Source organism: Haemaphysalis longicornis, unplaced genomic scaffold, assembly GCF_048455015.1.
Source record: "Haemaphysalis longicornis isolate Haplotype H1 unplaced genomic scaffold, Haemaphysalis longicornis Haplotype H1 scaffold_2, whole genome shotgun sequence".
NCBI classification, from domain to species: domain Eukaryota; kingdom Metazoa; phylum Arthropoda; class Arachnida; order Ixodida; family Ixodidae; genus Haemaphysalis; species Haemaphysalis longicornis.
In genome coordinates this window covers 269,615,827-269,639,951 of record NW_027526295.1, presented here as the reverse complement: position 1 = coordinate 269,639,951, position 24,125 = coordinate 269,615,827, and the positions used below count along the sequence as shown (strand labels likewise).

The window sequence follows — 24,125 nt, the reverse complement described above, 5'->3', positions numbered from 1 at the left end:
TGAGCCAGTCTACGCAGTGCAAGCCAAAACGGGAGCTTGACAAATTCACTTCAGTGTCCCTTTAAGGGGGTTGATTCCACCCCCGTTACTGTTTCCCAAGTTACTCATTAAGTTATTCTACGCTCTAAAACTTACCTGGCCTTTGGATTTTATTTGGAAAGATTAGAAAGTGAGTGATTAAATTCCTGGATGTCGTGGCTACTGTACAGCACTGTACTGTACTGTATTACATGTACGACATCCACGACCAGCGGACATTACACAAACTTTTTACATGGCGCTGTGCGCAACAAGGAACGTTGAAGACCTCAAAAGAGAGAGAGATGCGTACGCTGGCGGGAGTCTCAACTGACCTGCCGCTTCATCGGTTGTGCGTTGCCTCAGCTGGGGTGGCGCCGACATAGTGCAGAGAATGGCTGTGTTCTGGCGGTAAAAATTTTGGATTTTCCGAGAAATGAAGGTCACGGGGAGGATTTTTACTCGAAACAACTTCTAATGAACCGATATAATGAGTTTCATGTTCGAATTGTTGAGCAATTTCTGCCATTGAATCGCCTGTGAAATTGCCGGGACTAGCCCACCACTTCCTATTGAACAAAAACTCCAATTAGGCGACTTACAAGTATTGAGAGCCTACTGTGTTAGAATGGCACACTTAACCCTCGTTCACGGGGAACCAGCTCTTCAACAACTCTGGGAGGTATTCCTTCCGATTATTTTTATTGCAACAATAAGGAAGCAATTTCCCAGACATTGGGACGCGGGCGACCGATCCACACATCCTGATGTTCAAGACCAGTGACATAAAATAAGACTGTATGCTGCGGATGCGCGCAGCTTTGCTCATGTTCTGTATAACAGTGTACAGCTTGCACGTAAATTATAAGTACCACTGAAGGTTTTGGTGTGCACTTTTTCTTCGCTTTGATTGCACATGTAAGCACACTGCGCGGGGGAAAAAATGGATGAAATCCCGCCCTGAGAAAGTGGATGACCAGCGCAGCTGTTGTATACAACTGCACATGCTGAAGGGGGAGGGTACGAAACGTTCTCCTCGCCTCGGCAGGCTTGTCGCTTGCCGTAAGCGAAGCCGACTGACTCGGCTTCTCTGGTGGCAAATGCTGGGTCCTGCCGCATGCGCTCGGCGTCTTGGGCGAGAACTTCTGGGTCCTGCCTAGCTTGATGACGTATGCACTCGCCCTCGAACGACGCCAAGCCCTCCTTGTGAGAGCAGCTGCAAACCTAATCTTTACCAGGAACGCGTGAGAGGGGCGGGGTTCCCATTGTTCACAGGCGCCTTATCACCCATCATGCAGTTTCGATGCTTGTTTTGTGTTTTTTTTTACACGAATACAGAGCTCCATGCTGCACGCCTGATTATCATGATGCATGCGCTCAGCGTCTTGGGCGAGAGCTGCTTGGTCCTGCCGGGGTTTTTCGCTTACGACACGAAATTTCCTGACCGAGGGGAGGCTAACAGCTTCGCTGTAAAAAGAACAAGACACGTGCTTACCTGGGCACTCCTTCGCTTTCTAGCATGTAAATAATATTCGCGCCATCAGCGTCTTCGATCCACGACCTTCGATCTATGCTGACGCCAGTGGACGATACAGACGAGCAGTTCCACGTCGGGGATGGCAGGCTTTGCACGTTCTCGCTCGTTTTCAGCCTGCACAGCACGAAAGTGAATGCGCCCTGCTTGGTATCGTGCTGTTGAACAGTATTTATTTATTTATTTATTTATTTATTTATTTATTTATTTATTTATTTATTTATTTATTTATTTATTTATTTATTTATTTATTTATTTATTTATTTATTTATTTATTTATTTATTTATTTATTTATTTATTTATTTATTTATTTATTTATTTATTTATTTATTTATTTATTTATTTATTTATTTATTTATTTATTTATTTATTTATTTATTTATTTATTTATTTATTTATTTATTTATTTATTTATTTATTTAAGGTACCCTCGTGGCCCAGAGGGCATTACTGAGGGCAGTGGTACATCAGGACGGTCAAACTGTACAAACATTGGATACATATGAAACAATATGCACCAACACTAAACCAATAAGTATGCAGCAGTGCACAAATATACAGAAGGACTTAATACACATCTACACAGGTATTGCCGCTAGCATATAACACTAACAAAGCTAACATTGACAATTGCATGCCAATAGAAATAACATATTGAAAGAAAAAGTAACACACTGGCAAAAAAGGTCACAAACTAGACAGAAGTGTAGTAATCCGACACTTTTTTCCTAAACTCGTCACGGTTGTTAGTAGGCGTTAGGACTGGTGCTTCCTAACTTCATCCAGTGCGGCACTTAGGGATACCAACTTTAGAAGAATGATCTATGCGGAATCAAACATCAGGGGGAAGGGTGAAATAAGAGCATTTTTAAAGGTGGCGTTCAATTTATAGATTTCAAAGTAAAGGCACACGCGCGATACCTTCCTGCGCAGTGTGAGTGGTGCGAGAAAGAGTTGTTTTCATTTGTGGTACGCTTTATAAACGGCCGTAATCATGAAGGAATGAAACGCGATGCTCAGTTATGAATTGCTTCAAGTGCATTTATTAGGAATTTATAGCATTCAGTGCATTTATTAGCGATTTATTGTGATTTATTGCCTAAAAGTTCCTCCCCGAAGGAGCTTCGCGTTGGCACTGAAGATACAACTCCTCACAAAGGTGGACGTTTTTCAGAGTAGCAGCCTAGCTCCGCAGTACGGCCGGAAATATAGAGCTCGTGAGCTACATTATTTTCCTTCCTTCAATTTAATCAAAAAACAAATTTTGGCTGTGTGAAAGGAAACACCACTTTTAACCCCGGATGTCACAACAAAGTCTCTGTAAAGCATTAGCTGTCCCAGCGAAGTAGATTTTAGAGAAGATATAAAGCCTGTTCACAAGGCCTGTTAATTAGGTTAAAATTAAAATAAACAATTTTGTAACATTTTGAATTCGCTTCCCCTTCGTACGTACATAGTTGCTCCTCAATGACACCTCTGCATTCGGACAGACAGACCTGGGATCTACTTATCCACCTTGCCCCACGATAGCTTAAGTATTGGGCTAAATAAACAGGCATGCTGACAACCATGGCCCTAGCTCCATCTTTTCACGTCAGGGCCCATAACAAGAAGCGTTCATCGACCCTCCTTTGACTAATAAAGTTTATTATTTTTTCGCACATTCACCCATGGGCACGCCTCCACCTACTGAAGTCCTCAAAAGTCCTTCCACAATTCGTAATAGTTTGGATATGCAGTTTTTTTACACGATGCACTTTTACCTAGCTCTTGCATGTCGTATACCCGGAGTTTGGGACTTCTTTGTTTCAGCGCGCTCTGTAGACTAGCTATGTTTTAGACATTTTAAAATATGTTTTAGGCATTTTTTTTTGTCGAGAAGCCGGAGATATGTAGATAGTATAAGTCGGCCAAATCTCAAACACAGTTACGGTGAAAAAGTAAGGGGAAGCAGGAAAGTCACCCCTTTTTAGAAAATGCATACGAACTGTCCCTTTGTTAAGGGTCTACTGTTATCGGGCCGTTTTCGTTGGAAGTGTTTATGCCCACTAGCAGTTGGGCCAGCACCTGCTGATAAAGCACTTCGAAATTGCGAATGGATGGACATATATTGCGGTCTTTTCGGGTTAAGCTCACTGAGAGTCTGGCCAAGTGTCAGTTGTTGTCTGCAGCAGGCCCTTACGTCAGTATGTCTTCGTCGACGTAGACCTGCAGGGTTCCCGGAAACTTAGACCGTGGCCTCGTGTAGACGACGGGGTCGTAGTCCTGCCATATCACTTCCCAAGGCACGTATTTGTTGGGCACTGGGCAGCGCCGTATTTTGGTTCCCGGGTAAGGAGACTGGCGCGAGATGTAGTGCAGCATCGTCTGCTGCTGCGGTGCTGTCAGCGACGTCGGGTCTGTGTGTTAAGGTTGAAGAAACCACAAGCGAATGCTTATTCAGTTCTGTCTTACTGCCTAACACCTGATAAAATCATGCATTTTATTTTCGCTTGATGAGACGTGGAATTATCCTGAGGCTGCAGGAATAAAAAAATGACACTGTTCAGCACGAACCTAGAAGGGATAGTGGCAAAGGAACGCGTCGTGCTTTTGAGCCCGCAAAAAAAAAGCATCTTTCTTCGTGACTTAGACGAATGATGGTAGACCGACCAAGCATAACATGCCAGTTATACGGTGCGAAAGTCCCGTGCGCGTGACGCGGGTATTATTAAGATTATAAAAAAATTAACAAGAAGCGATCAAAGAATTTTAAACTAAAAGAAAAATGAAGAGCCGAAGAAATGCGATGCACACGCGTCTTTAAAAAGTGATTATTACTTTTCAGTTTAAACCAGTTATTGCCAAACACCCCCTTCTTCCTTTCGAACCACACTTTTATTGACCGGGTCAGATAATTTATCCCCCCCCCCCCCTAATTATCCCTCCATAAGCATACCTCTGGTCACAAATAAGGCCTGTATGATAAAAAAAATTGGCTAAGCTTGCACTAAGTCGTGTAAGGCTTGAACCAGAACGAAGCTGGAGGATTTCTTTCTCTGTAAGCACTGAAGAACACATCCCCACGCATTGCATTAGGTTTGAAATTATTTACATATTCTGTTGTCGCTTTTCACTGTGGTAGCAGTAGTCATCGTCATATCCACCTATATCTTGCTCGTAGGTTGTTACTTTGGCTGAGCCTACTGTTTACGGGGTCAAGAAGACTTCTAAGGGTGTTCCAGGTCCTCGATACCCCCATTTGGCCATCCATACGATCACAGGTACTGTGCCAGTTTTGTTGCGTGAGGCGGGTAGCATATTCTTCGATTTCTCGGTTGAGGCGAGCAAGCCGTCGACGTAGTGGGCGATTTAGTTTTTGTTTTTGCAGACGGGCTTGGATACTAGATTTAGCCTCCCACATATGGAGGAGCTTAGTGTCTACCTGCTGGAGCTGAGCCTCCTCGGGAATGATCTTCGTGGCAGTGTTTACATGGTCATTTAGCTCGGATATCCAGGTCGTCTTCCTCATGCATGACTGGCGGGCCCGGATCGTTTTGCCCGCAGGCTTTCACATTTCTCCCAAAGTGGAGCGCGTCACCACGCGCTAGAACCGGCGGCAACTGGCTTCGCGAACTGGGCATTTGTAGTGCGAGATGTGTGCTCCCCTGTAGTGAGGCGCGAACGCACGTGAACTGTTTTCTTGGTATTTTTTTTTTTGGCGAACGCCACGCACAAGCCTGGACGAGGCCGGGCGCTCCTCGTGAGGCGCGTGCTCCCGAGAGTGCACACATTCAGGCCAGCAACAGCAGCTCCGCTGTTAATTTTTTTCTGGGAAGTTATGCTGACTTCAACCGAAAACTATGGGCGTGATATGAATGCACAAGCGCGACCATTTCGGCAAAGGCAAACGTGGCCTATGGTGCTTCTTTTTTTCTGCGCTGCATCGAATTCCTCGCAATATTTCGTTGGGCTGGGCAAGTGCTTTCTTAAGTAGGCTCCTGGAACCTGGAAAAGTTCGTTATCGTGTTTGCTTATAGCTGACGCACACGCTCGATTGCAGACGCCTTGCCTTTTGACGCGATATCAGCTGGAGGTTCATTTTTCTTTTTATCTTCGTTTCATCTGCGCGGCCAGCTTACGTAAAGAAATTGCAGCACCAGAACAAATTGTGCGCCATGAATACTCACTTTCCCCACGCTGCGCTCGGCAGGGAAACTGTGGGCAATGTTTTCTTACTTTCTCTACGCTGTCCCGGATATTGAAATCCGAACCGCCCTCTTTCTGCTCCTAAAAGTGGTCGACATCCCGAGGAAACGTGGCACCAAATGAACTGATAATGGTTCAACGTCACACGTCTAGTGATTGCCCTCACATTAAACAAACAGGGTAAGGGGCACAACAGGCGATATCCGGAACAATAGCGTGTTGATGGCGACGTTCCGATTTCCCTTGTCATACGTAGAAGACCACTTTCATCATGACCCAACCAAGGTCACGTATAATGCGTGTATAGTGTGCTGCGCTACATAGCATCATGGCACTTTAGGATACGAAGATGGTGTCTGCATTAAACGAACTCATTAACATTGAGACTGGTGGCCTGAAACTGACTCCAGACAACGGGCAATAATTTGTTTCTAGTCCACGAGGATTAAAGCCAGAGAAACGTGACCCAGACGTTCTGTTTATACAAGACGACGTGCGGCAGAGCAGACGACAGACGAACGCCTGGATGACGCGCTTAATACACTACGTGGTGCACTGCAGATAACCCTCATTCCAGTCAAGAATGTAGCAGTAAGCTAGCCGATATGAGCCACTCGATACCGGCTCACCGGCTGTTGCGTTAGCGCCAAGCGACCATCCAAAGGATGATGGTGGATATCACCGAGGTGAGTGGCGAGTAAGCCGATCGTTACATGTCATGTATACAACAAAGCCATTAACCACTGAGTGACAACTTCACAGCTACGCTGGTCATTCATATTCGCAGGACAGAACGGCCTTGATTTCCTCTCCGGTGTCACGCTAGCGCGACTTATCTGCCTAGGCACCATTGCAGTGTTTAGGCATAGGGAACCCACCGTCAATTGGAACCGACCAGACATCCAATCATCGCCAGCTCTAGCAATCGATGGGTGATAAAACCGTCAAAATATTACCACAATTTCTGCTCTACAATGTTTAAAGTTAAAAATAGGAAGATGGAGGACGTTCATGGCATCGGTAAGGCTCACCTGTTCTTGATGAAACCTGTTTGAGCGATTCGAGGTACGCCAGGGAAAGGTGCATTCTCCGCTGCACCTCTTGAACCTGACCTCGAAGTTGATTCAGCAGTGTGCGCTGGTAGTCAACATCCTCGAGCATCAAAGTCAACCTATTTGGCCAAAAAAAGGAGATCGCACCATATTACTGTAATACGTTCGTTTGTTGTATCGCACTCGCTGCGGCCGGCGCATTTTTAGGTGCTGAGAAGCTTCGTTATTTTTATCGCGTGTTTGAGATGGGAGGAGCACTTCAGTAACCTCTAATAATGACAGCCGTTTCGAAAAAAAAAGCATGCTTGCTTGCGCCATAATGCCTAAAATAGGAATATGCAGTAATGTTTGTCAGTTCATTTTGTGTTTTTACAGAAAACATTGGGGAAAAACTGATTCAGCGCTGTCATACTCATGCCGTGCATTCATTTGCTGACGACCGATGCCCTTGAAGTAACACCCTCACACGCACAAGACATCAATTACTATCGTTTAGCTGGACAACCTGAGTTATGACGGTTTCGTTACTCTACAAGCACAAGAAGCACATTTTACAGTAAAGCTCGCTTATATCGAACAGCACGAGGATTGTAAAATAGTTCGATATAGCAAAAATTCGATATAGAAAGTGGGGCAAAAAAAAAAAACTTATATGAGAGCAATCTTGTCGACGGAGTTACGAGCTAACGCTGAGCTCTTACCACCCTGCAGTTCACTATTGATGTGACACTTTCTCGGAAAGAAAACATTAATTTATTTGGGGCGGAAGAACTGCGTGAGTGTAGCCTGCTTCTTGGAGCACAACGCGTTGCTGGTGACTGCTTGCTCCACGGTACCTAAACAGTCGACAAGCACAAGACCGCTGCCCTCAGTGGCACTGCAGTATCGCCGTAGCAGGGCCACGGCAGCGACGGCTTCGCTCGCGCTCGGAAGCGGTACGGAGTCCTCGGCGTCTTCGACAGAGCGGATACAAGCATGGATACAAGCGAATAACGGCGAAACCAGCGAACCGAGCAAGTGCGGGCAGCGAGTGGCGCGGACTTGAAGTTCGGTGACACCGCAGCCCGCAGCGCCCAATGTAGCGCTTACGGCTCCTACGGCATTCATGCGTGGAGCTAGTCCACTCTGCCACGGCCGGTTTGGACGCGCCCGAGCTCGCGCGGTAGTCGCAAGCGACACCCGCGACACCACTGCGCGCCGATGTATTGCGGGAAAGCCTGCCGCATGCCTAAGGATGGAGAAAAATCCCGCGCGGGAGAGTTTGATATATCCATTGTGAGCAAAATCGCGTTCGATATAAAAAGGTTGAAACGCATGTAATTTTTACCAGAATTATACAAGGGTTCGATATAGGCAATAATTCGATATATCCGTGTTCGATATAAGCGGGCTTTACTGTACGTGGAAGTGTCAAAAAAGATGCGCGCCACAAAAACGATTGCATTTGACCCGGAGTTCAGCTGTTTTCCTTGCTTACTTGTTACATCTTTCCTCCAGTTTGCATGAAGGAAGTCGACGGCACCTCGAATTATAGAAAACTTTTGTGTCTATTTTTCCAGATGAAAGAAAGCGACCGCGGAGACAACAGTTTTCGAACGTTAGAAAGTTGGACCTATCTAATTTTTCAATTTGAATGAGCAGTGCGCCAGAATACGTGCACGCAGCCACCGTAGTTTTAGGGAGAAGTACTATGGAAGTGCCGGAAGAGTAAGTGAAAAACATTCGGATTCGGGAATCAGTTTAAGTTAAGGTTGTTCCTTGAAATATTTTGCTAGTTTGTGGAGCAGCCGTCGTACTAAAAAACAGCGGAGGGACAAGTTGAAATAAGAGCTAGTAAATGAATGAATGAATGAATGAATGAATGAATGAATGAATGAATGAATGAATGAATGAATGAATGAATGAATGAATGAATGAATGAATGAATGAATGACTCAGTCGAAAAAGACGACAGGAGAAATTTCTGTAGTTTGTCGTATTTTCGTATGTCGTACTGTCGTTTTATCGTGTTCTTGTCGTGTCGTGATCCTGATGTTCTGTCCTGCGTCGTAGTACTGTCCTGATTTTCCGTCGTACCGAATTCCTGTTTTGTCGTGACCCTGATGTTCCAACGGCAGTGGCACATGGTTTGAATGTTATTGCCCATTGTGAAGAGTAGCGTAAGTGGCAGTTCTGTTGTGAATACAAGAATGTTTGTAGATAAAAAAAATTGACTTTGTCGTTGGAACAGAAACGGGTGTCGTAATAACAGATGGTTTTGTCGTAACAATAGGACTTCTGTTTTTTGTCGTACGACAGGAATTCTTGTTAGGTTTTTGCGGTATACCTGTCGTGACTTTAGACTCTGGAATGAATGAATGCATAACCATATGTACAGAAAGGCTTTTACGGAATGGTCTACTTTCGTTTCTTTCAGCTAGGTTCGCTTGATTACATATTAGGAGAGCGATTGTACTTTTCGGCTTGTGTCTGCGTGGTGTCTTCGTTTGCAGAGTCCAGACTGTTGCTGTACTCTAAGGCCTTTTGCTTCCAATATAGGTAGTCGCCTTCGGAGAGCTTCTGCCCCTTCGGCACGTCCTTGACCATGAAATTAGACTTTTCCTGCGACAGAAGACGACATGAGCATATTTGTGGCAGCCAATGAAAACAGCTCAGACAAAATTATAGCAAGGGTGCGGCAACTTGAAGCCTGCAACACGTGTCATATATTTCCACTTCAACCCTCCGCGGTGGCTCAGTGGCTAAGGCGTTCGATTCCCGGCCGCGGCGGCCGCTTTTCTGATGGAGGCGAAAAGCAAAAACGCCCGTGTGTACGAGATTTCGGCGAACGTTAATCATCCCCAGGTGGTCAAGAGCCCTCCACTACGGCGCGCCTCATCGCCTGGGTTGCGTCGTCGCGTTAAACCATACAATCAATCAATTTCCCCTTCAATTGGTATTTGGGTGTATTTATTTTTGTGGGTTTAGCTACCCATTCATAGTTGTGGGCTTGGTCACGCCGCGATAAGTCGAAACTGCAGGAAGCATCGTTGCACCGCAGAGGGAGCAATATTCCGCACGGGGATCAAGCAGGAAGAGCAGTTAGACGTGCATTTGCAGTCCCCGCTTAGGGAAACAATAAAATTAAAATTAGGAATTCTTATAGCTTGAATTAGGGTCGTGCTTCCACTGGTCTCAAAATGTGCCCGATACTTCGACGCAGCGTTTCTTTCCCTACTAAAAAAAAAAAGAAACACTTGCACTCATTTGGAGCTTTTTTTGTGTGCTTAGGTTTTGTTTTGTGGCGTTGCGACAAGAAACACCAGCCAATAGCAAAGCTCGCCCCAGTACTCGTGAATGCTTCGATCCTGGGATATTGAACGCGCATGATAACGTTTTTTTGGAGGGTGGGGGGGTGAGGGTTGAGGGGGATTAAAATAATCTGGAGGTCGGCCAAATTTACATGGTGAAGAGCAGGCTCCTGTGGCTCTGCCTGAAAAAAGAAGTCACACAATTTTCTCCGCTCTGTATACCAAACTACGTGGCGAACCACAGCTTATTTTTTGTGCGTGTTACGAGCACTTTATTTCGAGTTCCTTCCGTAATGATGCGCAGCAGCTCCCACAAGGAGCAGTTTATTTTAGGGCGCAGCCCTTTGGCGCCCGGTACCTGGGTTTCGCCTCGGTGGCGTAGGCTTTCGTCACCGTCCGCGTAACCGAGTGAGCGAATGAAGCAGCGAAGGCAAAAAGAAAACGAAGACGAGCGTCTGGCGAAAGTGTGAAGGTGAGGGCGGCACGAGCGGTTACGGCGTCATCTCTGTCACACCCTGCCCCTCGCACTTTCCTCAGACGCAGCTCCGTTCGCCACTCATCCGAACCACGTGACATTAGCGGGCGGGGTTCAAACACGATTTGCAACAACGCGCTCGCGGCTTCACCGGGCATGGCTCATCCGAAACACGTGGCATTTGCGCGGGTGGTTCAAACATGATTTGCAACAACATGTTCGCCGGCAGCAACGGCGCGCTGCTAGATAACAGCAGAGCAGCGCACGCCGCCATTGGTTCGCAGATCACGCGATCACTTCTTGAGTCGCAGCAGATATGCGCTGTAAACGAGCAGAAGTTCGCGCTGCGCACAAATTTCGCATTAAGGAGTATACCGTACTTACCCGATTCTAACGCGCACTTTTTTCCGGAAAAATAGGTCGAAAAATCGCATGCGTGTTAGAATCGGATATAAAACCGAAATTGCCGCAAACGCGGAAATTTCGTCCCACCCATCGCCATAGCCATCTCAAGATGGCACCAAAGCTTTTAGCAACAGTTTTTCGGACGCAGGAAGCATAGGCGCTTGGGCTTTTCTATCGGCGTTCACACAAATCGCCAAATCGTTACACTTGCGCGCTTGATAACAGCAATGGCAGCAGCGGCTCCCTCGCGTTCAAAACGAGGGGTCGGCTGAAGCGTGCGCCTCTGGAGAAGCTGGCGGGATGGGCGTGCGAGGCGTGGGCCACGATCCCATCGACCATGGTTGAACGTTCGTTCAGAAGTGTGGCATCGCGAACGCGCTTGACGGCACCCAGTACGAGGTGTTGTGGCCAGCGGAGAGCGACGAGGAATGAGATGAGTGAGATTACTTCGGGAAATTAATCGCCCGTTTCTCTCGCATTTGTTTTTCTTGCTCACAAAGTTCCGTGCGCGTTACAATCAGAGGTGCAAGTTTTTTCGGTTTTTTTGCCAGGAAAATTGGGTGCGCGTTAGAATCGGGGGCGCGTTAGAACCGGGTAATTACGGTAATATTCGTCAGTGCATTTTTTAAGTTCTGCGCACCCCATTATTTTTCGTTAGTGAAGCTACCAATTCGGTATCATGGCTGCGTGTTTCCGTAAGTGCTGTGATAGCTGAGTGGCGAATGCATTGTGCTCCTGAGCTCAAGGGCATGACTTTGATCCCTGCCAAGACGACAATTTTCTCTTTTTTTTTGCAATAAAAGGGAGAAACGAGAACGCTCGCGTATTGTTATTTCGGCATGCTTTGTAGACACTAAATTGGTACAAAGTGACACGCAGCCTCTCTTACTGAGTCTACAGCTCTGACTCGGTAAGAGAGGGTGCCAAAGTAGTGTTCCGTATATCATTCGCCCATGACCTTATCGGTATAGATTGCGGTAAACGCGTCTATCGATACGAAAACTGGGAACACAGCGTGGCATAACCGGAGGTCTGTCTGTGGCAGCTATTAGACGACGTCAGAATAGCGCGTCGTCGCTCATTCTCCGATGCGGTCAAACAGCTAAAGAGATTCGCCCAAATTTCGCACTAACGAGTATCGTAATTGTCGGTGAATTTTTAGCTTCATTGTTTGTCTCAAAGAAACTCGACGTGTGGCGACCCTTTCGTTTGTTTATTTAAACGCTGTCGAAGCTGAGTACTTTCTTACTTTATACTGCTACCTGAGTATGGCGGGGTAATATTTATGGAAACAACTTTTTTTACACTTTATTTCTTTTTTAGAGAAAAAGAAAACCTAAATTACAGCCTTTACGTCGATCGTGACGTCTATAATACAGATAGTGCTTTCGCCATCGCAGTCACGGTTGTATATGCCTACCTGTTGCTTTCTCTGCACTGTGCGAGCGCAGAGTCTAAGAAGCGCGACGATGGCGACCCAGAGGTAGGCAACGGCGTTAAGAGGGGGCGGCAAGCAGCGGCGCATGGCAAAATCCATTACTAGTTCATAGCGCTGGAACTTCCATATTGCGTCCGATTCTGGTTCCACGGCCGCCGCCGTAGTGCTGCGCGAGAATTGAAGAGGCGCGCAGAAAGTCGGGATAAGCGAGGTCTGTACTGATAGCATCATGCACACAAGTAATTAGGTGTTTTGGGGCAGCACCAAGAATAAAAAAAGCGACCAAGGCAACTTTTAACTACACAAGGAGACACTGAAAACTGGGCGAGGTATCCAGGTTCGTGTTTAAATCCTAACTAACTGTATAAAAACCTAGAGACAAGGCGGAATGCAAAGGGAAAAGGGAACCCTTATTTCGAGATAGTTTTTTTTTTCTGAATACATAATGAGAGTCTTCGAGGATTCACAGACTCGGTCACTCGTTTTAACTGCTTAATTTCAGAGCCTGCATGTTAGTTATATTAGCAACAAATATGAGCCGTCATACTGTATCAGAAAAACCTTGGCTCAATTCAAAACCAGATGATATTTTCGCCCCCTTGCACCAGAGCTTCACTGATTAAAATCTCCTTCAGCCTAATTGCCAACCCTCTAAACATTAACGCCCAGTCAGGCAATATACCATACAGGTGGCTTGGCGAGGAATACTCGAGTGGGCTCACCTGAACAAGGCGAAGAGGACAGTGAGCAGGATCAGCTTGAGGTGTACGAAGTAGAGCACCGCAAACACGTACGGCCAGAGACCGGGGTTTGGGCAGCTGGTATCCGAATCTGCATTTTCGAAAGTTGCCCTTATAGCTCTGGCGTTAATGTTCTACCCAGTGCTATCATTTAACACGATTAGCTAAAGCATAAATCTTAAATGAACGTACGTACGCCAGAAAGTCACTTCCCCACAGCTTCAGACCCCCTCTAGTACGCGCCTATATATGCGGCGTACTTTTATCCGGATATCCTCCTTGTGTCATCGCTTATATGATTAGACTTCTACTTTACGTGTTTCCTTATGTGACAACTTCCTTCCGAAACGCGCTCGAAGAATGTATTAAGCAGTTTTCTGTTTATTTAAAATATTGGCGCCTCCCTTGGCTGCATTACGCGCAGCAAATTTATCCGCGAAAAAATGAGATGTGCTGTTTGAGACAGCAAACTGTGGGACGGCGCAGCATTAGCTGTCAGATTTTGATCTCAACTGCTCAGTGGCGCAAAACCTGGCATGAGATGCTCAACATCACCTTTACATGCGCGCGGGTACTTGCTAGCAGGCTGCGGGGAAATTAAAGGGACCCTGCAACGCTTTAGATAAACGCTTTTCCTCTTTCCTTCATGCCGTGGAGACACTGCGAAAGCTATAGTTATCGCTGGAACACAGCGGCCTTGCGGGATTTGCTCGTCGCAGTCGATACGCCTTTCAGTTTTTGCTAACTTTTGTTGCGATTTTCATTAAGGTGGCTATGGAAGTGGCTATGGAATGCGTTTACTGCTGCAATTGAAAGTGAGCCGACCATTAGCTGTGACACCGGTCGAATGACGTCATTCGAGGACGGAAACAACACCAAGATCGGGAAAGAGAGAAAAGTTTTTTTGATAAACTTTCTTAGTTTCTAATGGGCATAGAACAAAAAAATTTGCCTGGGGTAGTTTGTGACCCCTTATTTAAAGTACTGGATGCGCTTGTTGACTAGCATTTTGACACGCATTTTGCGCTTGTTAAATAGCGCGCGCTTGTTGACTAGCTTGTTGACAAGCATTTCTATTTTAGAAAAAAGGTTGAGAGAAATTTTGCGTTGACTCATAAATTTAATAGACGAAGAGCGTCATCTAGACATTTCCCTCCCATAGTATAATATGTACACGACGCTACTAGTATACACTGTCATTGAAGAAGAAAACTATTTTTTTCTGAACTAACGAATGCCCAGATTGCGTACTCACATCTGCTTACAAAGCAAACTCTCGTTGCGTTCGGTGTATGTTTGCGGTAGCACCTCGCGTCCTCTAAACGATGGAAAAAGAAATAAACAATCACCTTTCATTGTTACAAGTGATTGATGATATGTACATGTTATCTAATGGTACAGTCGGTGAAATGATTGCCTATCACAGCTATTTGAAATTCAACTAGTTACACGTGGAAACTGCCCAAGCATATTCTTTACATACATGTTTGAGACAAAAGGGGTGGGCTTAGACTTCAGGACAACCCCGTACTTCAAATTCCGCTCGGGTGGGACAGGATAAGGCTGAAAGCACAAAATCTGTTTATAGACAAGCGTTTTACCGACTGTACATTGAAAGATGTAACCGGCAGAAAAAATGGGTTTAAGAAATGCAGTTCTGCGTGGTCATATCGCGTATCATTTTTATGTACTTGAAAAATGGTATGTCAAGAAGAACGTCGGAAAAACTGCCAAAGTGCTTGTAGAAACGATGCCCACGTTAACGCTCACTGACTTAAACGCTCACGTGCTCTCAACTTACTCATGCCTTCTCATCTCCACCCCTCACTGCGAGTCGAACCGCGGGCTTTTTGCTCCCTTCCGTCAAGTTCCTCCTGTACTCCGCATAGTGTCCGTTACACTCAAGGTGCGGCGTCCGAAAGAGCCACATCAAAGGTCCTTAACCATTGCCCTTTTTAAGGGTAAGTGCTATCCCTATGCACCAGACGTCTGAAGTGGCATATACAGGACTGGACTGTCTTAATGCGTAGCATTCTTTGCGGAGTACCTCCACAGCCAGGAACCTGCATTTCCACAAAAATGCATATTTGGCAAAAGCTCTAAGTGTAGTCGTTATAATCACGTAAATGGAGATAATTGGCGGACGAAATTTTAAGGAACCAAAAAAGAAGAAAATTTGTACAGAAAAATTACGGAAAATAGCAATAAGTATAACGCAGAGCATTTCCCAATAATGCAGATTTTGCGAAAGTTTCCCCTGTAATCTTTATAATAGTGTTAATGTAGATATTTGGTCGAACGAAATTTTGAAAAACTAGATACTAAGAAAAACATATAATTCCGGAAAATGGTGAACCGTGTAACGCCCTGCACTTCCACAATAACGCGTATTTCTGGAAAGTTGCAAATGCAATCGTTATAATAACGTAAACGGAGATAATTTGTCGGACGAAATTTTGAAAAAAAAATAAATAACGAAAATATAAAAAAAAAATGCGGAAAATGGCAAACCGTATAACGGAAGGCATTTCAACAATAATGCAGATTTGCGGAAGGTCCACCTATAATCTTTAGATTAGCTTAAATTAGATAATTGGTACAAAGAATTTTTTAAACACTAAAAAAATAAGAAAAATATAAAAAAATACGGGAAATGGCTAACCGTGCAAACCCCTGCATTTTCCCAATAATGCAGATTTCCTGAAAGTTCCAAAATGTAATCGTTATAACAGCGCAGATGGAGATAATTGGTGGAACGAAATTTTGAAAAAACTAAAAAAATAAGATAGATATTAAGTGATTAGGGAAAATGGCAATCCGTATAACGCCCTGCATTTCCACAGTAATGCAGATTTTGTGAGTGTTCCACTTCGAATCGTTATAATAGCGTAAATGGAGATAATTGGTCGGACAGGATTAAAAAAAATAACTGACTGTAAAAACTGACACTCAAGACAAGCGGCATACAAGAATGCTACGCATTAGTAGATAATTCTCTGAATTTCTGCAGATTTTTTTTTGTGGACATTGCGAAATCCGAATGGTGCGGCATTACGTACAAGCGAAACCGGCCCCAAACGTGGCACATAACGGAGGCATTTGGTTCGCTCTTAGGGAAAACTTCGGTGGTGGTTCAGTGGGCAACAACTTGCGTTACTACACGAGGTTTCGGGTTTGGCCTACGGCATAACTTTTTCTGGCTGAGACGAGAGACAAGACATTATGGGCAAGGTACTGACACCTGTTGAAGACCGCGTAGTTCCCCACAGCAGTGCGCATCGTGGCCCAGCACTAGCTTCTGCTGGCAATACAGCAAATTCGATATATTCTGGCAGGGCGTATGATTGAAAGCCCTCTACGTAAAAAAATTCCGAGCAATGCAAAGGTTTGGCCGGCGAAAATCGAAGTACGACGCATCAGCTAACACGAGTGTATGAAGCATGGGAAATAACGCGTCATGCCGAACAATCACATTTTTTTCAGTTGATGCAAAAAATGTCTATGCGGATCGGGAGCTCAGAATATTTACCTTCAAGATCTTCGTTCGGCGTCAGGTAAAGGGAGAACCAGGCCTTGTGGAATATTCTTCGGAAGATCTCCGCAGTAAGTGGATAGTCAGGGTACAGTATGGCGTGCATCACGATTCCTCCGCTTATGATCACGAGCAGGGCGAGTCGCATGAAGTTTGCGAAATCACGGAGAACCTGAACACACAAACAAAAAAAGGAATAAATAAACTTCAAGTGGCTTAAACTTTGCGAGTAGAGCTGCGTGCGACAAAAAAGCCCCGTTGAAGTTCAGGTGGTAATCGCACAAAATGACGAAGCTCAGAATAATCTTATTCTGCACTACCACGGCTCTTTGTATGCAAAATATGTTTCGTATTTACGCTAACTGTTTTCGTCCCGCATACTTGGCTTAATATGGAGGTCGCGGTCACGCCTCGACGTGACATGGTGTCCTGGCTGGCCAGCAACCAGCTAGACACCAGTTCTTCAATGGGCTCAGTCTAAACAACACAAATTTCGAAAGGTATTGAAATTACTGACAAGCGCATTCAGGTTTAAAAGGCGTTGGATCAAAGTTGAAACCGATTGGAATGGGTGGTGGGGGTTAAGGGCTCTTGGACTTCACCCTCCGCTCACCGCATCTGGAAGACGCTGGGGTTCCAGGTTTGTGCTACGCTTATTTTCGTTATGCGACAGATTTCGAGTTTCGGTGCATGTAAAGATTGTCATAATTTTCCGCGCCTTGCCGAAAGTTCATTAACCACCAAGAATTCAAAGCAAACGCTTAAGGTGTCTTCCCTGCTTTATGGCGTAAACAATTTCAATCTTACTCGATTAGTAAGTCTGTAGTTTGGATTTGTTGTGGCCCATTAACTTTTGGAATGTTCCATAGACTTTTGACAAAGACTGTACGTGGTGTAGTCTGCCACCCTTGAGGTAAATGAAAGGAATGGTTCTGGGCCAGAAATGATGCAACTCGGCACTTAGCGTAAGATGAAAAATCATGCACCCCTCCGCCTAACGACGACGACGGTTGAACGCGAAGCTTTCTCTCGAGGGATCCCTTGGTGGTTGTCTGAGTTTGGACTAACTCGCTGAGCTTTGACGGACTCTCACGCAGTTTGGACTTTCGATCGCAGCGGCGCTTTGACCATTCGCCATTTTGACTTTGCGCTAAGAAAGCCTCGCGTTGAACTATCGTCTTCGCGTTAGACGGAGGTGTGCAAGATTTTTCTGTTTAAATCCGAATTGCCGCGACCGTCACGGAATGGTGCAGATATATAGACGTCGGCTTCATAACGCGAGGGACCCAGGAAAGAGTTTTCGATTTTCGAAGCGTTTTCGTTTCGATTTTAACCTCGGAAATCGTTTTTATTTTCTTTCACTTTGCCCCCAATCATCATCATCGTCAGAAGAAGTTGGCTTTCCTGCAGTGAATTTTTGACGCTATATACGCCATAAGTGAGGCAAGAAATCTTTGATTTTACCTGAACGTGCCACCCGCATGCCTCTGCCTGGTATCGGGGGGTGGGGGGCGTCCGGAATAAAAATTCCATCCATGCCACTGCACGCAGCGCACGGTAAGGCAGAAGAGATAAGCTGGCCTGCTGCTCAAGAAGGGAGCCACAGATAAAAGGAGGAGACGGCTCTCTTGCTTTTTTTGCGTCTGATCGCCTGAGATTCTGGCATGTGCTTAGTCTGCATAACGTTGTATGAACTTATCTTCAGCGGCTGCTGCATTACTAGAGGCGCTCGAAGGGAATACGTCGAGCGAACTGCCACCCGCCCCCCGTGTTTTTTGCCTTACCGCTTTCGACAAAACACAATTTCAGAAAAAGAATTTTCTGCCCACGGTCTCAACTTAACTGTAGTCGTGCATTTTTCATGGCGGCACGACTAAATGTCCTAAAAAAGTCAATATCTGCTTGCCAGACAATAACAAGAAAAACTGGGAAAATTACATGCAGAAGAAAAATTGCAGAGATGGAAAGAAACAGGATACTAGAGTATAATGAAAATAAGTATAAAAAGACAGTTATGTATCCTAGAGGTTTGGGTATAAGGTAGGAGCATTGAAAGTGTAAAGCTACGCTTTGTATCCTTTGAAAAAGTAATGAAAACACACAAAAAAGAAACTATGCAAATGAAAAACAGTATAAACCAGATTTGTTTTATGCTTCCAGGAAAGAGGAGGAAGAACGTTGATTTATTCAGCACAAAATCCGGAAAATGAACAGGTATTGAAAAAAAATGAAATAATTTAGTCTTAATATTCAGTAGTTAAAATAAGAGCGCGCGTTTACGCAAATTGTACCATTGCCCTTACCATGAGTCTTATTTTGTAGAGGAGCGGTCCCAGTTGCGGTGATATGGGCAGGTAGACCAGCGCCTGGAGGTAGAAGAAGTATAGTAGTGCCAAACAGGCGGCCACTTTGCCGTTGTAGGGATTCTCGAATAGCCAGACGCGAAGGAGCCTCGACAGCATGTACGTGACGCCGAAAAATGTAATCACGAGGACCTCGATGCATCTCGAGGCCATCGGCATGTTCCTGTTGATCTGCGAAAAGAATGCAATGGAATAGCTGCAAGTGAAGAAATAACAAAATGTCTCCCCCATCACCCATCCGCGCGCATAAACACACAGGCTGGACTTCAAAAATAAGTGACATAAATGGGAAGCCACCACCGCCACCATTATCATCATCATCATCATCATCGCCATCGTCATCGCGTAATTATCATCAGCCTGGTTGTGTCCACTGCAAAACAAAAGATCTCCAGCGACGGATATCGCGTGCTAGCTGAGTCCACCCTTTGCCTCCAAATTCCCGTAGTTGATCCTCAATCGAGTCCTTCGCCGGCCCCTATGGCGTTTACGGTCTATTGGCAGTCGCTCCGTTAAACAGATGGTCCACCTGGTGTCCCCCATGCGCATGACGTGTCCCGCTCATGCCCGTTTTCTTCGCTTAATTTGAGCTTGAATGTCTTCTGCAGGAGTTTGTTCCCGAATACACGCAGCTGTTTTCTTATCCCCTAGCGTGACCCCTAGCATTCCTCTTTCCATATCCTGTTGAGTCGATATAAGTTTTCTTTCAAGCCCCAAGTTTCTTCCTGTTACATCATGCATTACCGGAAGAACGCAATAGATACCAGCTTTTTGAGGAACAGAGGAAGCTTACTATTACGGAAATCAAAATTCCTACCGAAGGCAGCCCACACCGTTCTTATTCTACGGGTAACTTCTTTTCCATGATTGGGATCACCACTTATGACTTGTCCACGATGGACGTAATCGCATATAGTTTCCAAGATTTCGTTACGGGCCTTGAAGTCGTGTTCCTTGGCATTCTTTTTGAACATAACCGTTCATTTTTATGTTTATTTTTAATCCTGCAACCAACCTTTCCGAGCACAATCGGTGAAGCATGCTTTGTAATTTACAACTTGTTTGACTGAACAAGACAATGTCGTCAATCTTAAGTGTCTCATATATTAAGTGCGAATGCACTTCTTAAGCGACCCTGAATCACGCGTCCACCGCCGTCCGTCCATCCGCACCACATACCCACTTAGGGCGATTGGCCAAGAAGAGTTTTTAAGTGCGAAAGCGACCCCACCACATACCCACTTAGGGCGATTGGCCAAGAAGAGTTCCTTCGCTACCCATTCGGCATATCTTCGTGATACTAACCACTTCCTACGGGAAATTAACAACATAAAAATCTCTGATGGCGCCTTCCTTGTAACTATAGATGTAACTTCTCTGTACACAAATATACCTCACCGAGATGGGATTGAAGCCCTGGTTGAATCCTATAGCATACATCGGGATCACGAGGCGCCAAGCCCACAAGTCATTGAAACTTTGACCAGGCTAGTGTGGAATTAAATAGCTTTTAATTCCACAATCAGTATTATCTTAAGCGACCCTGAATCACGCGTCCACCGCCGTCCGTCCGTCCGCACCACATACCCACTTAGGGCGATTGGCCAAGAAGAGTTCCTTCGCATCACCCGTGCATTCGCACTTCCCCATGCGAAAGCGAAAGCGACCCCACCACATACCCACTTAGGGCGATTGGCCAAGAAGAGTTCCTTCGCATCACCCGTGCATTCGCACTTCCCCATGCTCCCCTTCGGGGAAATGCGGGTGAATTTTTTCCTATTTAGCCGTACCCCCCTTTCCTCAACTTGAGCTTTTTGAACACGCACTCCAGAGAGGCTGTGGCTAATTGCGGAGATATTGTGGCCCCTTGCCGGGAACCCTTGCGGGGTTTTTTGGGTTTTTTCTTTTTTTTTTTGATGGGGCGCAATGTATGGCTTTTTGGCACCATGATCGCGTTACAGATGAAGTGGGCTCTGAGTCAAATGCTTTTCCATAATCTATAAATGCTATGTACAATGGTTTGTTATACTTTGAACATTTTTTTAATACCTTGTTGGTAGCGTGAATAACATGTAAAGTCGAGCAACGTTTCCTAAAGCCCGTCTATTCTCGTGGGTGTTGAAGCGTTAAGGTCGCACTTATGCGGCTTAGAATTTTGTTAATAACTTATCAACAACTGAGAGCAGGCTGATGAGACTAGTTTTTAAGCTGTTTGACATCACCTTTGTTATGTAGAAGAAGTAAACTCGCGTTTTTTTAATGCCTTTGGCACTGCTAAACTATTGAGGAACTGTGAGAATAGGTATGAAAGCTTCGGCAGCACAATGTCCCCACCATGACACCATGTATCAGCCGTAATTCTGTGATCTCCTGCAGCTTTTTTGTTCTTCATTGCTTTCAGGGCGGCCGCTACATCATCTCTCAGGCGGGACCGGTCCGACATCAGTAATGACAAAACCTGTCTTTGAGTTCCTCCACTATTTGTAGTATATAATCCATACTGTTTGTTATTTTGTCATTCTCATCCCGGAATGCCTACATTCTATTTTTGCGAGCTTTTTCCTTGTCGTTTTCGAACTTCCTCCATGCTTCAATGTTGCCTAAACTGTTTGAACGTTGAATGTATGGAAGTCGGCGGTGTTGCTTTTACAGGCATTCCACGCATGTACCATGCGTTGAACGCCTGTTAAAAGGAAATAAATTTAATATTTTGCTCGCCATTTGGGCCTTTCCAGGACAATTTTGTATTGTTTTGTTTTGCAGAAAAACGTATTCATAATTCGAAGCTTATTGCTTTCGGCGATGCCAACCAGCATTTCGCCGCTGCTGTTCCTTGAACCCAGGCCTCTGCATTGTAGATTCTAACAAATCGTAACAATCCTAAGCTCTACACTGTGAGAAATGGAAACCGCCAAGTCCGTTACATGGATAGCTGTTGGAGGGGCTGTCTAAAAACTCCTTTTTGCTGCGGCTAATGACATAGCTGTGTGTTAAAAACGCATTGATACGGCCAAGCCGCGAGATTTAGTGTCTGTCCACTGACTCCATCATTTGGCCGCAGAGGGGGACAGCAGTGAGGTGAGCGGTGGTGACGGGAAGTTTCCACACCGACTGAGCTGCATAATACTTTATTCCACAGTACCTCGCAGTCCATTCTCCGAAACTGCCCAGGGGATATCTCTCACGTAAGTGAATGCTATCATGTTTTTAGCTACATTGAGATGGCCTCGAACGGTGAATGGGTCGTTGATTAAAGGAGTTAGCGCATGAAAACATGAAAACAGCAGGGCATAATACTTAGCTGTGTGTGACATACGTAGTACTTTTGTATTCCTTAAAAGTGGTACAGCTAGTGCAGGAACAGAAAACAACAATAGAACACAAACAAGAACGACGATGGAAACAAAGTTCTCTAAACTGAATAGCAGCTTGGTCTCCGGGGCAGAACGAGAACGAAGAGGAGCATCGCGTCGGTCGCTTACACGGTACAAGCGAAACGTGCGGTCGACCGTCTCCATTGCGATGAGAAAAATCCAGACCACGCACGCCGTGTCCAGCAGCTTGCTCCCGCAGGAGGGCCACAATACGGCAGTGCTGAGAGCTCCCAGAAAGAGGACGTAGAATATCTGCAAGACACGTGGTTTGCAGAACAAAGCGTCAGCGCTTTAGGTTGGATAGAACTTATTCACAAGCAGGAGAAAAAGTCAGTAGGGCCAACTCTGTTGATACCGCACACGTTAAAACTCCGGCCATGAGTTGATTACCAGCGCTATGCGAACATGTCAACAATCTACAGCCATAAAAAAAATACTTGTGCCAGGCCTAGATGATAGTAACCAAAGGAAAAATCGAAAAAGGCAAACAACATTAGCCATTTGCTCTTACTTGGTGGACCCAAAATTTGGTGATGGGGGCTGTCCACATCAGGTATACCATCATGTACAGTGGGGTGTTCGGCCGAATGAATAAGCCTTCCTGAGCCGCTGTGATTCCTGTGTCGTAGCGGTCACCCTGCCTGCAAAACGGCACATGTACGTGAAAAGCTGAACTCGTTATTACCGAATAAGTGATTTAGAGGATTTTGCAGTTCGCTTCCTGCCCCGCAGTGTACAGCTTTTTTTATACGTGTACGGTACCGAACGGCCTCTGACCAAATCGAATATTTGTCTCCTGTTCCGCGTCCATTTTACTAGCTCCTCCGTGTACCAAAGTATGTGAATTAACTAATTGTGGAGTTTGTAATGTGCATAGACTTCGGCGAGTAGTCCCACTGAAGCGAGCTTCGAAGAACTCTGCTTCTATGGTGACATGTTAAAGCTGGGCAGCCTTAGTTCCTGCCTGTATCACGTGTTCAGAACTCGGAGCTGGTGGCGTTTCCATCAGGGAGACAGAGGCGCTAAAACTTCCCCTTACGTCTCGTATTTATCGACGTGCTCGGCTCATCGAAAAATCAGCACCTACGTCAAGCACAATAACACTAAAAAACAAATGTCCCACGACAGATAATTTCAACCCGGGCACGGCACAATGAAAGCTTCGCGTTACGTCGACTCCCACCTCTGCGTGGTATTCGGAAATTTTAGTCTAGCGAAAACAGCACAAATAACCGAATTATTGCTCTTTTTCAGAAAGTTTTTGCACCTTATTACCAAAACACGAACGCTATTCCTATTTAAAGCGCAGACAGACGATACATAAGAAGACAACACGAGTGCTTTCTGTGTATCATCTGCCTGCACTTTAAATACGAATCCGATCTAACTAGCTCAACTTTACCTTCTACTGAAGAACTGTATCTGTAACTTGTTTGGCGCAAACACTCTCGCATTACATTTCTAAGGAAAAACCTGGAATTCGAGTTTCCGTGATACTGTTCACTCAAAACGGTGCAGCTATAACAAAACGTTCTTTAAGCTTTCATTTAAATTGGCGCAGTGTAAACACTGCCAAATGTGTTTGCAGGATGCATTTGAAAAACAACAGCGACCAGCCGACTTACACGTTTTCCGATACGTTGACGGTGCACTCTCTCTCGCATTCTTCATCTGGAAGAGGAATAATTTGTTTGAAATAAAGTGCGAACACATTG

General features: G+C 45.3%; 1 protein-coding gene across 1 annotated transcript in view; it reads right to left on the bottom strand.

Annotated features, from left to right (window-relative positions):
- The window catches only part of LOC144168632 (transient receptor potential cation channel subfamily M member 2-like), a 59,117-nt gene that overhangs the window by 7,062 nt on the left and 27,930 nt on the right, over positions 1-24,125 (bottom strand). The window contains 11 exon segments of the mRNA XM_077697578.1: positions 1,514-1,669; positions 3,736-3,952; positions 6,773-6,912; positions 9,249-9,394; positions 12,384-12,567; positions 13,124-13,232; positions 14,397-14,459; positions 16,671-16,845; positions 18,977-19,207; positions 22,519-22,662; positions 23,047-23,051. Coding sequence (XP_077553704.1) covers positions 1,514-1,669; positions 3,736-3,952; positions 6,773-6,912; positions 9,249-9,394; positions 12,384-12,567; positions 13,124-13,232; positions 14,397-14,459; positions 16,671-16,845; positions 18,977-19,207; positions 22,519-22,662; positions 23,047-23,051 — 1,570 coding nt within the window.